This window comes from Rattus norvegicus, chromosome 13, assembly GCF_036323735.1.
Source record: "Rattus norvegicus strain BN/NHsdMcwi chromosome 13, GRCr8, whole genome shotgun sequence".
Lineage (NCBI taxonomy): Eukaryota > Metazoa > Chordata > Mammalia > Rodentia > Muridae > Rattus > Rattus norvegicus.
In genome coordinates, this window is record NC_086031.1 from 4,163,223 (window position 1) to 4,187,552 (window position 24,330).

General features: G+C 37.2%; 1 protein-coding gene across 4 annotated transcripts in view; it reads left to right on the forward strand.

The window, feature by feature from the left end:
- Nucleotides 1–24,330, forward strand: part of Cntnap5c (contactin associated protein-like 5C) — a 1,032,620-nt gene that overhangs the window by 641,958 nt on the left and 366,332 nt on the right. For all 4 annotated transcript variants that reach the window (XM_039090654.2, NM_001415869.1, NM_001047866.2 and 1 more), the window contains 1 exon segment: nt 15,926–16,126. In XM_039090654.2, the coding sequence (XP_038946582.1) occupies nt 15,926–16,126 (201 nt within the window).

Sequence of the window (24,330 nt, forward strand, 5' to 3'; positions counted from 1 at the left end):
TTACTGCCTATCTTCAGCTCTTTTGAGCAAATATTACACAGCTCTTGTACAGGTTATATTTTGAGATATTCAACATAATCTTACTTTCACAGCTTTAAGAATGCGCACTATGGGCATCTTGCCCTCTCAGGCAATTCACACATGGATTTCTCTATAACATTTTTAACTTTGTTTCTCCCTAACAGTGAAAGAGGGATCTATGACACCTTTCCTCCTGTATCCTTCATAACACTAAAATCAGAAGTACACACATGGTAGTACATAGTTTATCTACCCATTTGGGATGGAGCCTGATCTCACTGAATAACATTGGAAGTGCATTTATTTCTTGTTATTTTTTGGAAACAGAAAGTCCCTTAGGTCAATGTTTTTCAGCATTCTTAATGCTGTAAATCATCAACACAGTTTCTAATGTTCTGGTAATACCCAACCATAAAATTATATTTATTGCTACTTCATAACTCTACTTTTACTATTGTGATGAATCAGCATGTGAATATTTGATATGTAGGACATCTGATATATAACCCTGTGAAAGATTCACTCCATTCCTAAATGGTCAGGTATCAAAGGTTGAGAACCACTACATTCAGGATTTTCTTCTTTTGTTTATATATTAGAAGTTTACATAAGTGAGATCTTGCCTTGAGGGCACCCATCCTGTATTTCACTGCAGATTTAGACTTTTCTTAATATTAATGATTTGGAGCATAACTCTTGGCTCCAACATTAGATTACCTATGGTCTTCTGTCTCTTTGATCTGTATATGTTTTTTTATGTTATTTACCCTACTTGTTCCTTTCTTTCTGTTTTGCTATAGACTTGCATGGGAAAAATTACTTATAACCATAAAAAAAGTCAATATTAGACTATCTTGAACTCTCCTCTGGCAAGGACAATAGTCCATTAATTTTTTTCTTCTTTTCATTTCTTTCCTTCTCTATTCATCTTTCTTTTATTTTTATTGGATATTTGCAATTTAAATTTCAAATGTTATTTTTATCGAATTTCCCCCATCCAACCACCCACACCTTCCCGCCTCCCCGCCTTGATATTTCCCTACACTGGGGTTTCCAGCCTTGGGAAGAACAAGAACTTCTCCTCCTCTTGGTGCCCAACAAGGCCAGTCTCTTCTACATATGCAGGAGCAGCCATGGATATGCCAATGTGTACTCTTTGGATGGTGGTTTAATCCCTGGTAAGTGTGGTTGGTTCGTATTGTTCTTATGAGGTTGCAAAACTTTTCAGCTTCTTCAATCCTTTTTCTAACTCCTCCAATGGGGACCTCATTCTCAGTGCAATTGTTGGCTGCAAGCAATTGCCTATCTATACTCCTTGCTCTGGTTGTGTCTCTCAGGAGACAGCTATATCAGACTCTTGTCAGCATGTACTTTTTGGCATCAGCAATATTGTCTGGGGTTTTGGCTGTGTGTATATGGACTAGATTCCCAGGTAGTGCAGGCTCTGAATGGCCATTCCTTTAGTTTTTGTTCCAAACTTTGTCTCCACATTTCTTCCTATGAATATTTTTGTCCCCACTTCTAAGAAGGAGTGAAGCATCTGAATTTTGATTCTCCTTCTTCTTGAACTTCTTGTGGTCTATGGATTTTATCTAGGATAATCTGAACTTTCAGGGTAATATCCACTAATCTGTGAATACACACCATTTGTGTGTGGCTGTGTGTGTGTGTGTGTGTGTGTGAGAGAGAGAGAGAGAGAGAGAGAGAGAGAGAGATTGAATTACCACACTCAGAATGATATTTTTTAGTTCTATCCATTTGCCTATGAATTTCATGAAGTCATTGTTTTAATGGGTGAGTAGTACACCATTGTGTAGTTTACCAAAATTTGTGTATCCATTCCTCTGTTGAAGGACATTTGTGTTCTTCCAGGTTCTGGCTATTATAAGTGAGACTGCTATTAACATAGTGGAACATGTGTCTTTTTTACATGTTGGAGCATCTTTTGGGTATATGTCTAGGAGTGGTATAGCCTGGTCCTCAGGCAGTGTAATCTCTAATCTTCCGATGAACTTCCAGTCAGATTTCTAGAGTGGTTCTACCAGCTTGCAATCCCACCAAAAATGGAAGAGTGTTCCTCTTTCTTCACATTCTTGACAGGATCTGTTGTCATCTGAGATTTTGATCTTAGCCATTCTGACTGATGTAAGGTAGAATCTCAGGGTTGTTTTGATTTGCATTTACCGGATGACTAAGAATGTTGAACATTTCTTTAGACATTTCTCAGCCATTCAATATTCCTTATGTGAGAATTCTTTGCTTAGCTTTGTAAACCATTTTTAAATAAGGATATTTGATTCTCTGGATCCTAACTTCTTTAGTTCTTTTTATATATTGGATAGTAGCCCTCTATCACATGTAGGACTGATAAAGATCTTTTTTACAACCTGTTGGTTGCCTTCTTGTTCTAATGACAATAGCCTTTGCTTTAGAAAACCTTGCAATTTTATGAGGTCCTATTTGTAGATACTTGATCTTCAAGCATAAGTTATTAGTGTTTTGTTCAGGAAATTTTTTCCAGTGTCATGTATTCCAGGCTCTTCCCTATATTTTCTTCTAGTTTAAGTGTGGCTGGTTTTATGTGGAGGTCCTTGATCCACTTGTACTTAAGCTTTGTATTGGGTAATAAGAATTTGCATTCTTCTATATTCTGACCTCCAGTTGAACCAGCACCATTTGTTGAAAATGCTATTTTTTTCTACTGGATAGTTTTACTTTCTTTTTCAAAAATCAAGTGACCATAGTTATGTGGGTTCAGATCTGTGTCTTCAATTCTATTCCATTGGTCTACCTGTCTCTATACCAATACTATACAGCTTTTATTATTATTGCTCTATAATACTGCTTGAGGTCAAGAATGGTGATTCCCCATAATTTCTTTCATAGTTGAAGATAATTTTTGTAATCCTGAGTATTTTTCATTATTCCGAATAAATTTACAAATTGTTCTTCTTATCTCTGTGACAAATTAAGTTGTAATTTTAATGGGGATTGCACTGAATTTGTAGATTGCTTTTGGCAAATGGCCATTTTACTCTATTACTCTGGTCAATTCATGAGCATGGGATATCTTTCTATCTCCTGATCTCTTCAATTTCTTTCTTCAGAAACTTGAAGTTATTGGCACACACATCTTTCACTTGCTTGGTAAGAGTTCCATTGTGGTATTTTGTATTATTTGTAACCAGAGGGCACAAGGATAGTATCCAAATTAACAAAATCAAAAATGAAAAAGAGACATAACCATAGAAGCAGAGGAAATTCAAAAAAATCATCAGATCTTATTACAAAAGCTTATATTCAACAAAATTGGAAAATCTGGATGAAATGGCCAATTTTCTAGAGAGATACTAGATTAAAATAGGAACAAATAAACCATATAAGCAGTTCCATAACTCCAAAACTAATGGACACAATTATTAAAACTATCCCAACCATATAAAGCCCAGGACCAGATGGGTTTTGTGGAGAATTCTATCATTCCTTCATAGAAGACCTAATACCAATACTGTCCAAACTATTCCTCAATGTAAAAACAGAAGGAACACTACCCAATTCCTTCTATGAAGCAAGAATTAAGTTTATTCCTAAACCACACAAAGAGACAACAAAGAAAAAAATTCAGCCCAATTTCCCAATTTCCCTTATGTATATGAATGTAAAAATATTCAATAAAATTCTCATGAACCTAATCCATGAACACATCAATATGTTCATCCACCATGGTCAATTAGGCTTCTTCCCAGGGATGGTTCAATATCCAGAAATCCATCAAAGTTATCTACTATATAAACAAACTTAAACAAAAAACTCACATGATCTTCTACTTAGATGCTTATAAAACATTTGATAAAATTCCACACCCCTTTGAGTTAAAAGTCTTGCAAAGATTAGGAATTCAAGTCCCATAGGGTAACATACTATAAGTTATATACTGTCATCTAGTAGCCAAAATCAAACTAAATATAAAGAAATTTGAAGAAATCTTACTAAAATAAGGGACTAGACAAGGCTGCCCACTCTCTCCCTACTTATTCAATATTTTACTAGAAGTTCTATCCAGAGTAATCAGACCACAAAAGGAGATAAATTGGATACAAATTAGAAAGGAAGAATTCAAAATATCAGTATTTGCAGGTGATAGGATAGTATATCCACGTGACCCCAAAAATTCCTCCAGAGAACTACTAATCCTGAGAAGCAACTTCAGCAAATTTGCTGGCTATAAAATTAACTCAAACAAATCAGGACCCTTCCTCTACTCAAAGGGTAAAAAGTCTGAGAAAAAAAATTACAGAAAGACACACTTTACAATAGTTTATTAAGTTTTAACTTAGCCTCAGGAGAGTCTTAGGACAAAGTCAGACAGCCTCTATGTTCTTTGCCAAAATATCACAAGAATAGTCTCTAGACCGGATGCTATTATTGTTCTACTCTGAAACGACTTCAGATACTACATCATAGTCTACATTGCTCTTAGAAAAACTGTCTTCATTCTCCTCCTAGGATGGGCATTAAGCATCCAATTCCTTTTCTAGTCCAAATGTCTAAAATATTCCACATTCCTCCAAAGGGGAGAAAGATGGAAAAGCAGAAGAAGAAGAAGAAGAAGAAGAAGAAGAAGAAGAAGAAGAAGAAGAAGGAGGAGGAGGAGGAGGAGGAGGAGGAGGAGGAGGAGGAGGAGGAGGAGGAGGAGGAGGAGGAGGAGGAGGAGAAGGAGAAGGAGAAGGAGAAGGAGAAGAAGAAGAAGAAGAAGAAGAAGAAGAAGAAGAAGAAGAAGAAGAAGAAGAAGAAGAAGAAGAAGAAGAAGAAGAAGAAGAAGGAGGAGAAGGAGGAGAAGGAGATGAAGGAGATGAAGGAGAAGAAGAAAGAAGGAGAAGGAGAAGGAGGAGAAGGAGAAGGAGAAGGAGAAGGAGAAGGAGAAGAAGAAGAAGAAGAAGAAGAAGAAGAAGAAGAAGAAGAAGAAGAAGAAGAAGAAGAAGAAGAAGAAGAAGAAGAAGAAAGAGAGAGACAGAGAGACAGAGAGACAGAGAGGTATCTTTCAGAAGAGTAGCTCACTTCCTGACCCTTCTTTCTTTATCAACTTTTTTAATGTTGTATTAATAAAAACACCATGACCAAAATGTTTAATTAAAACAAGTATTTGTGTTTACAATTTTTGAGGCGGTTTAGAATTCAATGTTAAAGAGAAAAAACATGGCAATAGGAATAGCAAAGATTTCCTATCTCAAGGCCTGCAGAAGTCAAAGATTTCACTCAGGATGGTAGAAAAACTTATGAAGACTCTTATCTTAGTCCTGTGACATACATTCTCTGTGAAGACCATATGAATTAATTCTCCCTAAACTATACTTACAGTTAAGACATGTATGCAAACACATGAACCCATGGAAACCAAAATACCATATCAATCTTCACCTCAACCAAATGCTTGAATTACCCTAGATCCCTAGAACAAACGAAACTCAAGACGGATGATCAAAATGTGAATGCTTCACTCCTTCTTTAAATGAGGAAAAAGAATACACTTGGCAGGGAAGGGAGAGGCAAAGATTAAAACAGAGACTGAAGGAACACCCATTCAGAGCCTGCCCCACATGTGGCCCATACATATACAGCCACCCAATTAGACAAGATGGATGAAGCAAAGAAGTGCAGACCGACAGGAGCCGGATGTAGATCGCTCCTGAGAGACACAGCCAGAATACAGCAAATACAGAGGCGAATGCCAGCAGCAAACCACTGAACTGAGAATAGGTCCCCAGTTGAAGGAATCAGAGAAAGAACTGGAAGAGCTTGAAGGGGCTCGAGACCCCAAAAGTACAACAATGTCAAGCAACCAGAGCTTCCAGGGACTAAGCCACTACCTAAAGACTATATATGGACTGACCCTGGACTCTGACCCCATAGGTAGCAATGAATATCCTAGTAAGAGCACCAGTGGAAGGGGAAGCCCTGGGTCCTGCTAAGACTGAACCCCCAGTGAACTAGACTATGGGGGGAGGGCGGCAATGGGGGGAGGGTTGGGAGGGGAACACCCATAAGGAAGGGGAGGGGGGAGGGGGATTTTGCAAGGAAACCGGGAAAGGGAATAACACTTGAAATGTATATAAGAAATACTCAAGTTAATAAAAAAAAACTATTAAAAAAAAAGTGCTTCTTCATCTTGGGTTTCACATGGTAATGATAATTAAACTCCAGAATCGCCTTGTGTTAAAACATTTATGTACACATTATCTTTTTGTTAGAAGTCCTCAGCATTTAACCCACATTTGTTAGCTTTTCAGAATCTTATAATAAATTACACTAAAATAAGGCTGCAAGGATAAAAAAAATATGTTCAAATAATTTAGAAAATTGGAGAGTATATTTAATTATGTGTTTGTACTTGGAGACTTAATAACTGCATACCTTTGAACACAAGGCATGGTATTTTTCATATCCTACAAAATCTCACAACCCTTTTGGAAAATATTTGAATGCTTTTCTTGTTCACATGATACTATATGGTGACATCTACAATGATGCTTCAGAAGATTTTCACACATAATTGATTGCTAGTAGATCTTGCAATAATTCTTTCTTTCTCATATTAAGACATTAAGCTGAATTGTATCTTATCCAAAAGAATATCTTAATGGCTTAACTATATGACATTTGTTTTATCTTTGCTTTTTTGTATGCATGCCTGTTTGTGGGTGTGACCTACCACAGGTCCTGGTTTAACGTCCACAAGGCCTCCATCCCATCCCCATCCCTTTTGCCTCTAGTAGTGTGTTGTTCTGCCCACTAACCAACAGCAAGCCATTGATGTCTCCCCTGCAATTGATGGGAGATAAGTCATATAGAGCTGGAGCCATGGATTACTGCCTATATACTCTTTGGTTGGTGATTTTTATCCCTGGGAGCTCTGGGACAACCACAGAAGGTAGAGGATGGAGAGACCATGGAGAGATCAGAGGGAGGGGACAGGAGATCCTAAACTTTTATGAAGTGATGTTGGCAGTATTCTGGTTCTTATTCACAAGCATCCTAGAATGCCTGTAGCTTATTGGGGGGAAGTTTGCAAGTCTGTAATGTACATATTAGCTACTCATTCAATATCATGCAGCCTGTTATGTGTCTTTATAAAATATACCACCAAAATATTACAATAATATTATGGGTGAAAAGAGTGATATTAATGCTAGTAATATCATAGGATTATTTGGAGATAATTATTTGGTTAGGACCCTGACACACTACTGAAGAAACATGCTGTTTTCATCATTTTCTTGCTTTTAACCTAAGTAAGTTTAGGAGACATAATATTTTTGGTTGAAAATTCAAGGACATTGTCCATCACTGGCAAGGCATGGCAGTGGGAACCTGAGAGGACTGGCCACACTATTCATTGTAATAAAAGAGGCAGAGAGTAACAGATGTTTTTCTCATCTCCGTTATCTCCTTTTTTTTCTGCAATTCAAGATTATAGGTCAAGGAACTGTGGTTCCTTATTTTAAAATAAGTTAATCCTCCTCAAAAATCCTAATCTAGAAATTATAGTACAGATATCCCCAGAAGTTTATGTCTGAGTTGATAGTATTTTTCTGTTATTTGACTATGAAAATTACCTAATAGCATACATACACCAAAAGTTTGACTCTAAGACTCACATAGAAAAATTCACTGCCCCATTATAGAAATAAACCACCTTGAACATTGTGATTCACATGACTGTATATTAATTGAAGTAATGATGTAGTTCACAAATCAGCCAACCTAGGTATCAAATTTATTTGTTTGTATATATACCTGACTAATATGAATTCCATTAATTGAGTATAAATTAAGGAAAATCAGATATGAGCATAGTCTTTACGTCCTATTTATCCACTTTACATTATGCTTATAGCTAGACTTGTGACGCTCATTGATTGAGGTGTAGAGAGCAACTTGGATCACTCTGTTGTTCTTTTCCATCTTCTGCACATTTTATATTCCATTCACCATTTTGGCACCAAAAATATTCATTATTAAACTGAATTAAAAATGTCTTCCCATTCAATATTCAAAAGCAGTATATATGCAACATGAGCACATAACATAAACAGTCAACTTTGATACAGGTTCCATTTTTATCTCACAAAAGACAGAACCTGATTGCATTAAACTGAACAAATAAATATACAGACAGATAAATATATAGATATGAAAATCTACATTTAAATAGGAAAAAGTAGCAAACTGTATTGAATAATGTGTGGACTACCTTTAAAACCAGATTAGTTTCACTGAGAATAGAGACACTTTATCATTTGCTAGATGATTAGATGATAAGTAGGTAGGAAGATGATAAGGAAATCATAGAAAATTTGTAGATCTTAGATTATAGAATATTGCTAGATATATAATAAAAAGACAGATGGTAGTAAGGAAGAATAAGGAAAGCTTTGAAAATAAGCTAGCAAACGGGCTATTGTTTTCAAAGAGTCAAACCTTTCTTCTTGGTCGCTATTCTTTGGTGTGTGATTGAACCTTTGATAACTGTGAAATTAATACATGATGTCTGAAATATATAGTACCATGGGGGCTAGCAGTAGCATGGCTCCATCGGTATACACTAGAAATAAACATAAGCCTTCTGAAGAACAGCACAACCATTTCAAAGCTGTCCATTTCCCCTTCTATAGAATATCATTAGTGCATGACGACTATTTTTGCTAATCTTACTACATTTGTGTATTTTGGCATTTTATTAGCTATTTTCTTGTCAACTTTTCACATCTAGAGTCATCAGAGAATAGAGAACCTCAAAAATGTTGAGAAAATGCCTCTATTTGGTTGAGTTGTAGGCAAGTCTATAGAAAGTTTTCTTAGTGATTGATGGGGGTCCCAGCCCACTGTGGTCAGTGCCTCCCTAGACTGGTTGTGTGTACTACAAGAAGGGAGGCTGAGGAAGCCATTGAAGAAAGCTAGTAATTAGTAGGCTTTCATGTATGTCCTCTTCATTAGTTTCTGCATCCAGTTTCCAGCCCTAATTGTGTTTCTGTCCTGACATTCTTTGTTCATGAACAGTGATATAGAAGTCTAAGCCAAATAAATAACTTGCACTCTGTCTTGCTTTTTGGCCATGGTGTCTCATCAAAGAAATATAAACCATAACTAAGACAGATGTGAACACCAATTTTAGAGTATCAAGTGAATATTCTTTTAACAACTTTAACAGTATGAGTTTACACTTTATTTTAGGAGTTAAAATTCAATGGAATTAAATTATTCACTAGACTTTACAAAATAAAGCAGTCCTGTTTAAATATAGTAAAGCACATATTTCTCTGATCACATGGTGGTTATTGATTACTTGGTTTGGAAAACTATTTTTAGGATGGCACGCAGTTGTTGAGTATAACTTAATTGTATAATCTAAGAAATATTTCCAAATTGGAAAATCCATAGGAAATAAAACAACCAAAATCCCTTCTTCCTTCCTATAATTAATTGAGACTGAATTGAAGGGAGATGTAATAACTTTTTCCAAATCACAGAAACAATTGATGGAGGGATTAATACACAATTTCCAACCAGCAGGTTCTTTCCTTTTTTAAAGGATTATCATGAGCTGGGGCCCAAACCTGGCTGATCCTAGCCCAAAGCTCCCTGCTCCCAAACTCACCCCAGACAGCTGGAGAGACCGTGAGTACTGCACATGCTTGCCCATTTCCCTGGCCCAAAAGGAAACTGTATAGGGCCTCTGGGAACAGGAAAATAGGCCACTCAACAGTGTAGTCCAGACACCTCCCAGATCTGAAGGGAACTGGTCAAACAGCTCCCCGCACCCAAATCTCATGGGAGGGAGAGCTAGACCTTCACAGGGGCAGTCATGCCTGGGAAGCCAGAGGAGACTATTCTCTGCCCACATTTCTGACACTAGAGGAAAATGCCTAGTGCCATCTGAGCCCCCTGTGCACAGGGTCCCGAGCAAAGGCAGGGCAGGACCTTCTGGTTGCTGCCCTCACGGAGAGTTGAAAACTAGCTCTGAGAAGCAACCCCAGGCCTGAGACCAGAGGTAAGACCAACTTTTCTGCTCCAAGTGACCTGCCTGGTAGACTCAGGACACATGCCTACAGGAACACCTGAAGACCTGTAGACAGGAAAGACAACACACCTAAAAGCAGAAATCTCTGTCCCCATAACTGGCTGAAAGAAAACAGGAAAACAGGTCTACATCACTCCTGACACACAGGCCTATAGGACAGTCTAGCCACTCTCAGAAATAGCAGAACAAAGTAACACTAGAGACAACCTGAGGGTAGGAGGCAAGCACAGGAACCCAAGGAACAGAAACCAAGACTACATGGCATCAGGGGAACCCAATTCTCCCACCAAAGTAAACACTGAATATCCATACACACCAGAAAAGCAAGATCTAGATTTAGAATCACATTTGATCATTATGATGGAGGACTTCAAGAAAGACATAAAGAACTCCCTTAGAGAAATGCAGGAAAACACAAATAAACAAGCAGAAGCCTATAGAAAGGAAATCCAAAAACCCCTAAAAGAATTACAGGAAAACACAAACAAACAGGTGAAGGAATTAAAAATGGAAATAAAAGCAATAAAGAAAGCACAAAGGGAGACAGACTTGGATATAAAAAACCAAAGGAAGAGACAAGGAGCCATAGATACAAGAATCACCAACAGAATGCAAGAGATAGAAGAGAGAATCTCAGAAGATTCCATAGAAATTTTTGATACAACTGTCAGAGATAATTTAAAATGGAAAAAGCTACTGGCACAAAACATATAGGAAATCCAGGACACAATGAGAAGTTCAAACCTAAGGATAATAGGTATAGAAGAGAGTGAAGACTCACAACTCAAAGGACCAGTAAATATCTCCAACAAAATCATAGAAGAAAACTACCCTAACCTAAAGAAAGAGATGCCCATACATACAAGACGCCTACAGAACTTCATATAGATTAGACCAGAAAAGAAACTCCTCCCATCACATAATAGTAAAAACACCAAATGCATAAAACAAAGAAAAATATTAAAAGTAGTAAGGGAAAAGTTAACAGGAACAAATAAACCACTTAAACAACCCCAGAACTCCTAAAGAAATAGAAGCAGTCAGTAAAAGTCTCCCAACAAAAAAGAACCCAGGTCCAGATGGGATCAGTGCAGAATTCTATCAGACTGTCACAGAAGACCTCATACCAATACTATCCAAACTATTCCACAAAATTGAAATACATGGAGATTCACCAAATTCCTTTTATGAAGCCACAATAACTCTTATACCTAAACCACACAAAGACTCAACAAAGAAAGAGAACTTCAGACTAATTTCACTTATGAATATTGATACAAAGATACTCAATAAAATTTTTGTAAACTGAATCCAAGAGCACATCGAAAAAAAAAATTATCCATCATGATCAAGTAGGCTTCATTCCAGGGATGCAGGTATGGTTTAAAATACAGAAAACCATCAACATAATCCACTATATAAACAAACTGAAAGATAAAAACCACATGATCATTTCATTAGATGCTGAGAAAGCATTTGACAAAATTCAACACCCCTTCATGATGATAAAAGCCCTGGAAAGAACAGGAATCAAGGCCCATACCTAAGCATAGTAAAAGCCATATACAGCAAACCAGTACCTAACATTAAACTAAATGGAGAGAAACTTGAAGCAATCCAACTAAACTCACAGACTAGACAAGGCTGCTCACTCTCTCCCTACTTATTCAATATAGTTCTCGAAGTCCTAGCCAGAGCAATCAGACAACAAAAGGAAATGAATGGGATACAGATTGGTAAGAAAGAAGTCAAAATATCACTATTTGTAGACAATATGATTGTATACTTAAATGGTCCCAAAAGTTCCACTAGAGAACTTCTAAACCTAATAAACATGTTCAGCAAAGTGGCTTGGTATAAAATTAAATCAAATAAGCCAGTAGCCTTCCTCTACACAAAAGAGAAACAAGCCGAGAAAGAAATTAGGGAAATGACACCCTTCATAATAGTCCCAAATGATATAAAATATCTCGGTACGACTTTAACCAAGCAAGTAAAAGATCTGGGTTCAGAGCTAAATAAAGAATTCACAACTGAGGAATTCCAAAAGGCTGAGAAACACCTAAAGAAATGTTCAAAATCTTTAGTCATAAAGGAAATGCAAATCAAAACAATCCTGAGTTTCCACCTCACAACAGTCAGAATAACTAACATCAAAAATTCCGGTAACAGCAAATGTGGGAGAGGATGTGGACAAAGAGGAATACTCCTCCATTGTTAGTGGGATTGCAGACTGGTACAACAGTTCTGGAAATCTGTCTGGAGGTCCCTCAGAAAATTGGACACTGAACTACCTGAGGATCCAGCTATACCTCTCTTGGTCATATACCCAAAATATGCCCCAACATATAACAAAGAACATGCTCCACTATGTTCCTAGCAGCCTTATTAATAATAGCCAGAAGCTGGAAAGAACCCAGATGCTCTTCAACAGAGGAATGGATACAGAAAATGTGGTACATCTGCACAATGGAATATTACTCAGGTACCAAAAAAAAATGACTTTATGAAATTCATAGGCAAATGAATGGAACTGGAAAATATCATCCTGAGTGAGGTAACCCAATCACAGAAAAACACACGTGGTATACACCCACTGATAACTGGCTATTAACCCAAATGCTCGAATTACTCTAGATGCACAGAACACATGAAACTCAAGAAGGATGACCAAAATGTGAATGCTGCACTCCTTCTTTAAAAGGAGAACCAGAATACCCTTGGGAGGGAATAGGGAGGCAAAATTTAGAACAGAGACTGAAGGAACACACATTCAGAGCCTGCCTGACATCTGGCCCATACATATAAAGCCACCAAACTGGGTAAGATGGATGAAGAAAAGAGGTGCAGGCTGACAGGAACTGGATGTAGATCTCTCCTGAGAATCACAGTCAGAATATGGCAAATCCATAGGTGAATGTCATCATTAAACTACTGAACTGAGAATGTGACCCCAATTGAAGGAATCTTAGAAAGGACTGAAAGAGCTTGAAGGGGCTTAAGACCCCATATGAACAACAATGCCGAGCAACCAGAGCTTCCAGGGACTAAGCCACTACCCAAAGACTATACATGCACTGACCCTGTTCTCCAACTGTATAGGTAGCAATGAATAACGTAGTAAGAGCACCAGTGGAAGGGGAAGCTCTTGGTCCTGCCGTGACTCAACCCACAGTGTTTGTGATTGTTGGGATAGTGATTGTGGTAATGTGATGAGGTTGGGTAGGGGAACACCCATATACAAGAGGAGGGAGAGGGGTTAGGTGGATGTTGGCTTGGAAACTGGAAAACGGAATAACAAGTGAAATGTAAATAAGAAATACCCATGTTAATAAAGATGGAGGGAAAAAAAGATTTATAACACTAATGACCCTAATCTTACCATTTATAATTAGTAATAACAACTGCTTACAGCATGTTTTCCTTTAAGTTCTCTGTAATATAAATGCTGTGGAATATTACATTCCTTATGTGCATTCTTTTTTCCACTTGTAAAACTAAGAGGGTGGACGAGGGAAGAAACTACATGATTTCTCTACTCTGTTCCTTTTTAACTTTTTTGAATCTATAAAGAATAATGTGATCATATGGGTAGGATGCCCAGAAGGTAAATGCTTTTCAAGTGTTCCTGTTCTCTTCTCCTCTTTATTTATGAGGATGTTCAGAATTAAACTGCATGTCAAGTTTCAGTAAATGTTTTCTCCCCAATTTATCACAACAGTATTCAGCACATGACACAGAATGCCTTGTAAATTTTAAGAATCATTTTTATTGCTGTGTATCTCTATACATATGGGCACTTCTGAGTATAGATCCCTCAAAGGCCAGAGAGAACATTGGATCGTCAGAACTGGAACTAGAGTTGTTTATGTACCATTTGGCTCGGACCTCTAGTAAAGAGGTAGACAGTTTTAACTACTCAGCCTCCTTTCTAGTCTGCCTTGCAATAATTTTTTTTTGCTCTCTTTCACATTAATTGCTCTGCTGGCTGCCTGTTTTGTGGGCATTGGTGTCATTTTTGCTCTTTTGTGTTTTAACTAATTAATAGTATTGAAGTGATCAGTCTAAGTTTCATATTGGCACATTCACTTTCAAGTGTAGATCTCACTATGTTTAAAACCAAATATCTATCTCTCACACATATCTTACATTCTTTCTTGCATTGCCCCTTTTATTATTCAAAGAGCTTCATGTCTGTGATTTTGTTGACAATAAAAATGTTCAGGTAATTTTTTTATGAGTTTGCATGTAAAATTTTTTTATTATTTGGGATTCCTTAGAGGAACATCTGTGATAGAATATATTCCATTTAGTAGAGAGGTTTATAGGCTGTGATACAACTAGTCCAACAATGAAGTTGAATAATACAGTAGTCTATGAGGCTTAATGTCTCAGCTGTTTTCAGTAAATGCCAGACTCCCTTGGAAATGGGCTCTAATGCCACTGAATAGACTTTTCTACAAGAGTAAGGGCAGGCAGGTAAATAGCAAAATCTTTGTGGTTACATGTTCCTTATATAGGCTACAATCAGAAGGTATGGCCCAGAGAAATGATGGATCTTCCCCTCTCAAAAGATCTGTATTAAAGTGTGGGCAATCTTACTTCAAAAACTAATTTAAGAAAATAAACCTGCAAGTGTACAAATCTGCTAGGGTTTAGTTAATTCAAGTTATAGTGATGCTGACTACCAACAATGGGTATGACAGATGTTTGTGTATATCTATTTGCATATATTTGGAGGACATGAGACCACCCCAATTGACATTCTACAGGTGTCATTCATCTTGTTACTTTGGAGATTAAAATTTGTGTATTATATTTGTTTTAGGATAGTATATGTGCATGTATATTCCTATGGGAGAAAGAAAGAGTATCGGATACCCTAAAGCCAGAATCATATGTATTTGTCAACACCTAATATGGATGGATTATAGGAAGTAAACTTTAGTCTTCTGCAAGAACAGGCCTCTCCTAACTGCTGAACCATCTGTCTAACCACCTTCCTATTTTATTGAAAAATCTCTTAATGGCCTGTCATATTTGAGTAGGCTACTCTGTCAGTAAAACCCAAACCTCCATGTCTCTTGCCTCCCAAGCAGTGAAATTATAAGCATGTTGCAGCATAACTAGCATATTTTTAAATTGAAACTTCAGTATTATGGTTTGGGTCCTCATGCTTCCATGGTATAATTTCATCCTTGATAATGATATATTGTTTTACAGATGCTTATTCCTGTACTTGTTGTTTTTCACCTGTTTCTTATTTTTTTAAGAAACCACCACTACTAATGTGTTTGTACAAGTGTAGTATATTATCCTTGTCAAATTTCTTACATGATACAGTATAACAACTGTTTGCATAGGACACATTTTTTACTACGTATGAAATGTAGTATTAGAATGAACTAAACTTTAAAGTGAGTTTATATACCATGTAAATATTATGCCATTTTATGTGAGATAGTTGAACACTTGCAAATATTGATATGCTTTAGAAAGACTTTAAACAGTCTCCATATGATTAAGGAGGAAGAATGTATCTCTCAATTTTAAATTCATAATGGATGTTTAACACAAAGTATAAAATTTATGGAATAAGATTCATAAGCTTACCTCCTATTATTTTCTTCTATATTAACCTGAGGTATAACCCTACATAGAGCAAAAGTCTCTAGTCCTTCTATAAGGAATAGAATACTTTGATCCCACTGTTTGTACAGAGCATTGTACTGGAGACTTCCCCATACATTGAATGACCCATGGTTTAAGAATGTTTTCTTGGGCTTAACTTTTAACTTCTCTTGCTTCACATTGTTATTTGCGCAGAGGACAAGATCTGGATGACAGTTCAGCACAATAACACAGAGCTAACTTGGGTACAGATTTCCAATGCTGAGAAGGCCTATGCCATGACCTTCAACTATGGTGGCAGTATGGAGCAGCTGGAAGCTCTGATTGATGGCTCAGAGCACTGTGAACAGGAGGTGACATACTACTGCAGAAGATCCCACCTGCTTAAAACACCAGGTAACATCCTACATTCTTCATTGTGGTGGAAATCCACAAGCCAATATCCTTGCTTTAGTTTTCCTAACACAAACTAGATATATTGGAGAATTGGGAACCCCAATTTAAAATATTTTTCAAATGATAGTTTTCTTAATGTCTGATGTTAATCAGTTATTAAGCTGATGGTTATTGTGTAGTATACATGTTCTTTGAACTCACTATTTACTGACCTTGTACTTCTGACTATCTCACCTCTACTTCTGGAGTGTAGGGAGTACTGGTATGCACCACCATGGCTGTTTATTTCAGGGGTGCTGGCCATCAAATTAAGGGCTTTGTTGCATGTTTGTTAATCATGTTAACTATGGACCTAATGCCTAACTCTAAAGTTTCATTTAGTACATGGAAATAGTATCATTAAGCTAGATCTTTTCATTTTTCCTTTCATAAAATGCCAAAACATATACTAACACATTAAAATTTATGTCACACTAGCTAGTCTGAAACTCCATGTATACAATGGGCTAGCCTTGTACTCCTAGAAGTCTGTATACATGTTCCTTCTCAGAGCTGGGATTGAATGTATGAGGTACTAGAGGATTAAAAAGTGTATTGTGTATCAAAGAAAGAACATCAATCAAATTATACCACAAAGTTCAGTGTCCTAGGGCTTAGCATTGCAAGTTTAGAGTGGCTGTGGAACAATAGAAAAGGAAGTGTCAGTACAGAGTAAGTAGGAGACACCTAATTCAATACATTACACTGTTACACTTATCTAGAATCTTCAGGAGAAAAAATTTCCACCTAAATGAATTTTCCAGATAAAGGTTACTTATCCTTTTAAACACCAAAAATATTTTCAAATAAAATTTAAGTAGAGGAGATGGAAATCTTTCTCCACTGAATTACATGCCTCTTTGATTTCTGAAGCACAGAAAACAGGATAGAAAATTGAAACTTTATTTTTTTTCTTCTTTTGATGACTCAGGATTATCACTGTGAAATCAATTCCAGAACTCCTATTATTTCAGTCACATTTGTCAGGCTTATGAAATCAGTGATTTCACTCTCTCTATTCTGTTCCTTGCATGTAAGTCCAAACAAACAGCCTTAAATGGCTCAATTTCCATGTCCCCTTGCATATTTCTCTGTCCCCTCATAATTTGACACTCTAAGCCCTTTTTAGGATGTTTGACCCTAGGAACTGCAATCTTTTCTTTTCTTTGTCTAGTGTGTGTGTAGTCACACACATGTACTTATATGCACACACACACACACACACACACACACACACACACACACACACAGACACTCCCATAATGTTCATGATGGTCAGGTGTATTGGACACACCCCATTACCCATCACTGAATTCAAAGACTGGTTTGAGCCACTATACCTGGGTGCTTGGGAACATCAATCTGGTCTTCTGGCAGATGGTATTTTAGCCACTAAGCTGTTCATGTATCCAGTCCCTGTTAATCTTTTGTACAAATGCATTGTCTTCCTAACTCAATTGTTTTATATCCTCTGGGTTTAAGTTTTCATAGGAAGATCACAGTTTTGTAAGGCTCACATTGAGAGTGTGATTTCAATCCATTACTTACCTGACTTGTGTGATTTTGCTTTAGTTTCTACAGTTTAACTTCACCTACTGTTAAGTTTACCAAAAGATTGGAAATTCATAAGGCTCAGAAGAAGGGACCAAGACAAATACAGTCTGCAAACCCTGTAATGTGCTAAGTGTATCTCAGGCATTCAGTAACCAATGCCCATCATCAAAGCTTCAAACTCAGTAGACAAGGAGCAAAGTTGCTCTGGTGAAAAATAATTTCCTCGTTATTATTCACTCTTTGCAAAATTCACACGATCAGTTTTCCCCACATCTATTTCCCTTTCACGAGTTCCTCCTAGATGTTCACTCTTGTAATCATCCAACTTTGTGTCCTTGTTCTTCATTATCTTGTCCAATATGTTTAACCCATAAATTCATGAAGGTGTGACTTTCCACTGAAACATACTTGACTTTCAGGGGCTACACCCTTTAAGAAAATTGACTCTCTTTCTCTAGTAGTTATCAGTTTCAAACAGTCTCTCAGATAGGAACTTCATGTCCACCTATGCTCCCCATGTTATTACTTTCAAATGGATTGAGCTCAAACAGGTCTTGTGCATGATAGCATAACCTGAGTTCATGTTTTTACCTGTTCTGTTGTATCTAGAAGACACTCTTTTCTTTTATTTACTCCATGTCTTTGACTCTTACAATCTCTAGACTTTCTCTTCTATAATAGTAATCCTGAGATTTGGGAGCAGATTGTGTGACATTGGTATTCCATTTAGGGTTGAGTATTGATCATGCCCTTATTCTATGAACCTTGGCTACTAATGGGTCACTCTGTTAATCATCATCTACTGAAAAGAGAAGATTTTCTGATTAGGATTGAGGGATTTGGAGACGCATTAATCTCTGAGAATAACAGTAAGTCATTATGAGTCCATTCAATACTATCTTCATTTAATAGAATAGCTGTAGTAGGTTGTCTACCATGACATATGACCTGGCCATTCATAGGCTCTTGTCCCAGAAATGATTCCAGGTGTGAATTTGAGCTTGTAGAGAAAAACACTTAAATGTATCAAAATGTGGTTGATTGTTTGTGTGATATTCTTGCCACCAGAGTACTAGTGGGACTATTTCGCCAGATCAGCAGCTATCTTATATGTCACAGGGTTCACAGAAGGTAACTGATGACATTGTGCTTCTCCCATAGAGTCTTAGCATCAGTTTTGAAGGATAACTAATAGGATTGTCAATAGCTTGTAATATTTATGTGTCTATAACAACTTACTGGCCAAAAAATTCAAAATGAGAAAAGTATTTTTGGAATTGTGCATTTTATCTGTAAGCATATGGTGGCTAATAGGAGCACAATTGTCCCATTATGTTGTATGTATATTTTAACTCTGTTTGTGTGTGTGTGTGTGTGTGTGTGTGTGTGTGTGTGTGTGTGTGCGTGCGTGCGTGCGCGCGCGCGCATATATATATATATTCACTAATCTATAATAGTGGGTATTGGTAGATTTCATTATCTAAAGCCAATGTAGATTATGAAAGGATTCCCAGGTGTGTGGTATAGCTATTTATTCTACACTGTCATACCCAGAAAAGAAAGAGCAAATATGGCTGCTGGAACCTCTCAACAGATACAGTGCTTTGCTGTCAAACCCGAAAATCTGAGTTCTAATTTTAGGACATGCATGGTAAAAGGAAATAAGTCCCACTTGCCATCCTCTGGCCTTCACACAAATAGTGTAAGACCCCTGTGTATGAGTCTCTCACACTCTTTCTCTGCCTCTCTCTCTTTCTCTACCATGCTTTACCTGTCTCCTCTTTCTTCACTACTCTTTCTCTGTCTCTTTCTTTCTCTGTCTACCTCTATTTCTGTCTCTGTCTCTCCTCTCTCTCTCTCTCTCTCTCTCTCTCTCTCTCTCTCCCTTATGCTATCTTTAATGCATAAATGTAATCACAATTTTCAATGAAATAACACATTCATCCAATAACTAATCTTTTATCAACTATAGCATATCCACTTATATATGTATTTCCCTCAAGCAGTTTCCTTTGGCATGTAAACATGGATGTCTACAGGGATGTCATGCTGTAGGTAGGGCTACCAGAATATTTTTTGTGTAGATCACTCTGAACATAACTGGTTATATACGCAGGATAAATTCCTTAAGGTACCACTGCCTGTTCCAAAAGTGTATATGCTCAAGCATTTTTGCCTCCTTGACTTCTGCTGTATATCAAGGTAGATTGAATTTGTATGCTAGGGAAAAAACAGAAACCTTGTGACCAAATTCCAAGTACCTGATATTCAATTTACCTTTTCATTTCACTTGGGGAAATCTTTTGAATATATAGTATCACCAAGGAAAACTGTAAACAATTTGTTGGTAGAGGTAATTACGCATGTATTTATGAGAGACAGAGAGAGAAAGAGAGAGAGAGAGAGAGAGAGAGAGAGAGAGAGAGAGAGAGAGAGAATGCAAAAGAGACAAACAGACAGACAGACACATGTACCTGGAGAGATAGAGCAATAGAAATACAAATATACAGAGAAGGGAAATATTCTATATATGCTGAGATTTTTCAAAACCTCCTTTAATGAGGCTTCTCAAGTCCTTTAACCTTCCTCCTACCCAGCATACACTAGAAGTAATGGAAAGAAAAGCGTCACAGGTCAAAGTGAAATGAGGAGAAGTTCAGAAATAGTTCTTTGGACCATTTTCAATCATTGTTTTCAGGATATCACTAGTTCAGTTTACACAAATCTGCAGTAGTGTTTGATCCACTCCTACACACTATTCCCAAATCAGGAGAAGCAGTGCAAACAAGAAGAAACTATGACACACTGACAATTGGCCGTGGAAATTACAAGAAAGATCGAGAATTTCACAGGAAATTCTGGGGTGAGTTTGTTTGTATAAAGTCAAAACAATGATCAGTGAAGAAGGGAAGACAAACCAATGATAGAGAACCATTCACTGTTTGTGGGGGTATATTAATACACTTTCTAAACATCACATGTCCTCAGAAACATCTGCTCCAACAAAACAGCACAAGCCCTTTTAGTGAGTTTCCAGAAAAATCACCATGTTCCTGTTCTCAGCAATACATCTTTTAACAGGTCTGCTTCAGCTAAACATTCTCTCGTAAGGAAGTTTCCAGAACAACATCCCGTGATTTGCCTTAGTCTCCAAAGAAAACTGAAGATTCAACTTCAGCCATAGCGAGTAATTTGCTATTAATTGGTAATCTGAATGACAAGAAACTGAAATGTCATAAATCACATTTGTAGGTAGATTTAAATAGGTAAGAAGATTATGTGGAAGAAATCTTATGGACAAAGCATCTCCTCTGCACTTTACCGAAAATGAAGGGAGGAATTAAGCAGGAATGGTAAGAAACACCCAAGTGTCCGAAGATGAGAGAGGATTCTTGTGGCTGTGGCTATTTGTGGATACCAGAAAAACACTCTCTCTAACCGAATCATGAACTCTACAGAAACATTTATCCTCGTGTAGCTTGATTAATGCCAGAAAACTTAGGAGAAACTGAGTGCCTCCTTGAACCTCATTCACCTAAATCAAAGCTCAGCACTGTTTCTTTCATACTATACAACGGTCCATAGATCAAAATATAATATATAAAATAAGCATATATATATATATACACACATATATATATATACACATATACATATATGAGAGAGAGAGAGAGAGAGAGAGAGAGAGAGAGAGAGAGAGAGAAGACAGGTATATGAATTTCGTGTTTGGGTAGAAAAATTAATTGAAGAAAGAACAGACATGGCCACATAGTGATCAGTATGTCTTAAATTGTGCAAATTTCTGAGAATATTCAAATGTTATATTACTCAGCTTCTAAAGGACTGGCTGAGGTTTCACAAGTACTCAGATTTTCAATGACCTCTAAAATGTGCATGATTATCTTCATTCTACAGCAGGAAGAGCAGGAATAACAAGGTCATGCATGGTGTACCACTGTGTTCTTTTCGTTCAGATGTGACTGAACCATTACTGTCTTGTTTTCTAACTATTCCTCAGCTACTTCCATTCATGGGTAGCTATAACTGCCAACCCAGACGACATGCGATCTATCTCTGTAACCAGGGCTATATCTTAGAAACTTCATGGTGCCATGGTCCACAGGAAATACCTCCCTGTAACTCCTACACATTCTTGAATTTTCCTCATCGGTTAGCTACATTTTGCCAAAATGTTATGCAAAGTTAAGGCATTCATACAGAATACTTTTTTTGTGTTATGGAAGCAGAGGGCCTACAGTTCTCAAAAGCCCCTTTCCCTGAAGGAGAAAAAGAGTCATTTATTTCTGAATTAGGATACTGCCTGCCCTAGTTAAGCTTGAGCCATTACTCACACATCAGCATCTTGCAGACATTCTGCCTTTGGAGAGGCATCAAGAAGCTAGTAAAGGATGAATACATGAAATGAAGTAGTACTCAGTTCATGCATAGCATATATTCAAAGAACAGAAAAATCAACACTCAAGCTATGACTTCCTTTATGAAGCAATAACCTGATCATCTACTTCCCTATATCAGTTTTCTCCTCACTTTGACAGGAAAAAAAACTGGCAGAAAGTTCTTCAGGGAAGAAAGGTTAATTTTGTTCTTTAGTTGCAAGAGATGCACTCTATCCCAGAAGGGAAGACTGGAAACAGCTTAATTTATAGGGAAGGAGCTTGTAGGTGGACAGATAAAAGTAGCAGGTAAAAATTAGAAGGGACTTAAGTGAGATCAAGCCCAGAGTATGTATTCCTCCATACCTGAGTCATAGAAACCCACAGTATTTATGAAGTTGCACATCCTCCGTCTTCTAAATCCTCCATCAGCACCTTAGTAGGGAAATCAAGTGTTCATGTATGTGACTTATGGACAATATCTCACATTCAACTAATACTGCCATATACACACACACATACACACATACACACACAAATACACAAACATACATACATATATATATATATATTTATATATATATATATATATATATATATATAGAGAGAGAGAGAGAGAGAGAGAAAGAGAGAGAGAGAGAAACACAATCCTTTTGGAATAAAGATAGACAAATTGGAAAAATGATCGTACAGGGCAGCCTCCTAAAGCTGTGTGAAAGAAATGAACATTAAACATCCTGACCATTCTTAAGTTCTCTTCCATATTTTTTACACAGTCAAGGATGCTGTATTAGACTCCCTGAACACCCTATTTATTACCTACATACTACTGTGTTTAGCACTCTAGACTGAAAGTTTAGTATGGGATTCTGTCCAAAGTAAAGCTGTGCACAGTCCATGCCATTATGGTCAAGATTGGAATGTTTGTTGTGATTTTGACTTTGAGTATTCCTAAGGATTCATGTTTAAAGATTTGATCTCAATATATCCAAATCCCATGGGGAAGAGAGCTGGACTCTCAGAAGTACAGACAACCTGAGACCTCAGGAGAGAACACCACTTCTGCTCACAATTCTGGCCCAAGAGGAAGCTACATTGTGCCCTCTGGGTATGGGAATCTAATTGCAGACAGGGGAGACGCTTCCTCATTCTGTCTGAGAACAGAGCTGAAAGCCAGTTACCTGGAATACTGACAACCTGAGAGTAGATATAAAACCAACTCTTCTGCTCCAAGTGTCCTGCCTGGAGGCTATAAGATACACAAACGCAGGAGCAACTCTCTGTCCTCAGATCCACTGAAAGAAAACATGTCTACTGGAGTGCTGACACACAGGCTTATAGGAGGTTTAAGCCTCTGTCAAAGACAGAAAGATCAGCTAACAACAGAGACAATCAGATGGCTACAAGCAAGCAGAGGAACCTCAGCAACAGAAACCAATACTACTTGGCATGATCAGAGACTTGTTCTTCCACCAAAGCAAATACTGGATATACCAACACATCATGAAGCATGATTTGAATTTAATATCACGTCCAATGATGATGATAGAGGACTTTAAATAACTCCCTTAAAGAAATGCAGGACAGCACATGTATCCACAGAGAAGCCCTTATAAAGGAAATACAAAAATCCCTTAAAGAATTATATAAAACACAACCAAAGAGGTGAAGGTATTGAACAAAACCATCCAGGATATAAAAATGGAAATAATCACAATAGTGAAAGCAGAAAGAGAGACAACCATTGAGATAAAAAAAATCTAGAAAAGAGATAAAGAGATCTAGACTCAAGCATCACCAAAAGAATACAAGATATAGAAGAGAGAATCTCAGGGCAGAAGATGCCATAGAAAACATTGACACAGCCGTGAAAGATAATGTGAAACACACAAACCTCTCAAAGCAAAATATCCAGGAAATACAGGACACTGAGAAGATCAAACCTAAGTATAAAAGCCATAGAAGAAAATAAAGACTCCCAACATAAACAGCCAGCAATTATCTTCAAAAATTTTAGAGGAAAATTTTCCTAACCTAAAGAAAGATATGCCCATAACCATACAAGAAGCCTACAGAATTCCAAATAGATTAGACTATGAAAGAAATTCCTCCCCTCACACAATAGTAAAATACAAAATGCACTAAACAAAGCAAGAATATTAAAAGTAGTAAGGGGAAAAGGTCAAGTAACATATAAATGCAGATCTATCAGAATTA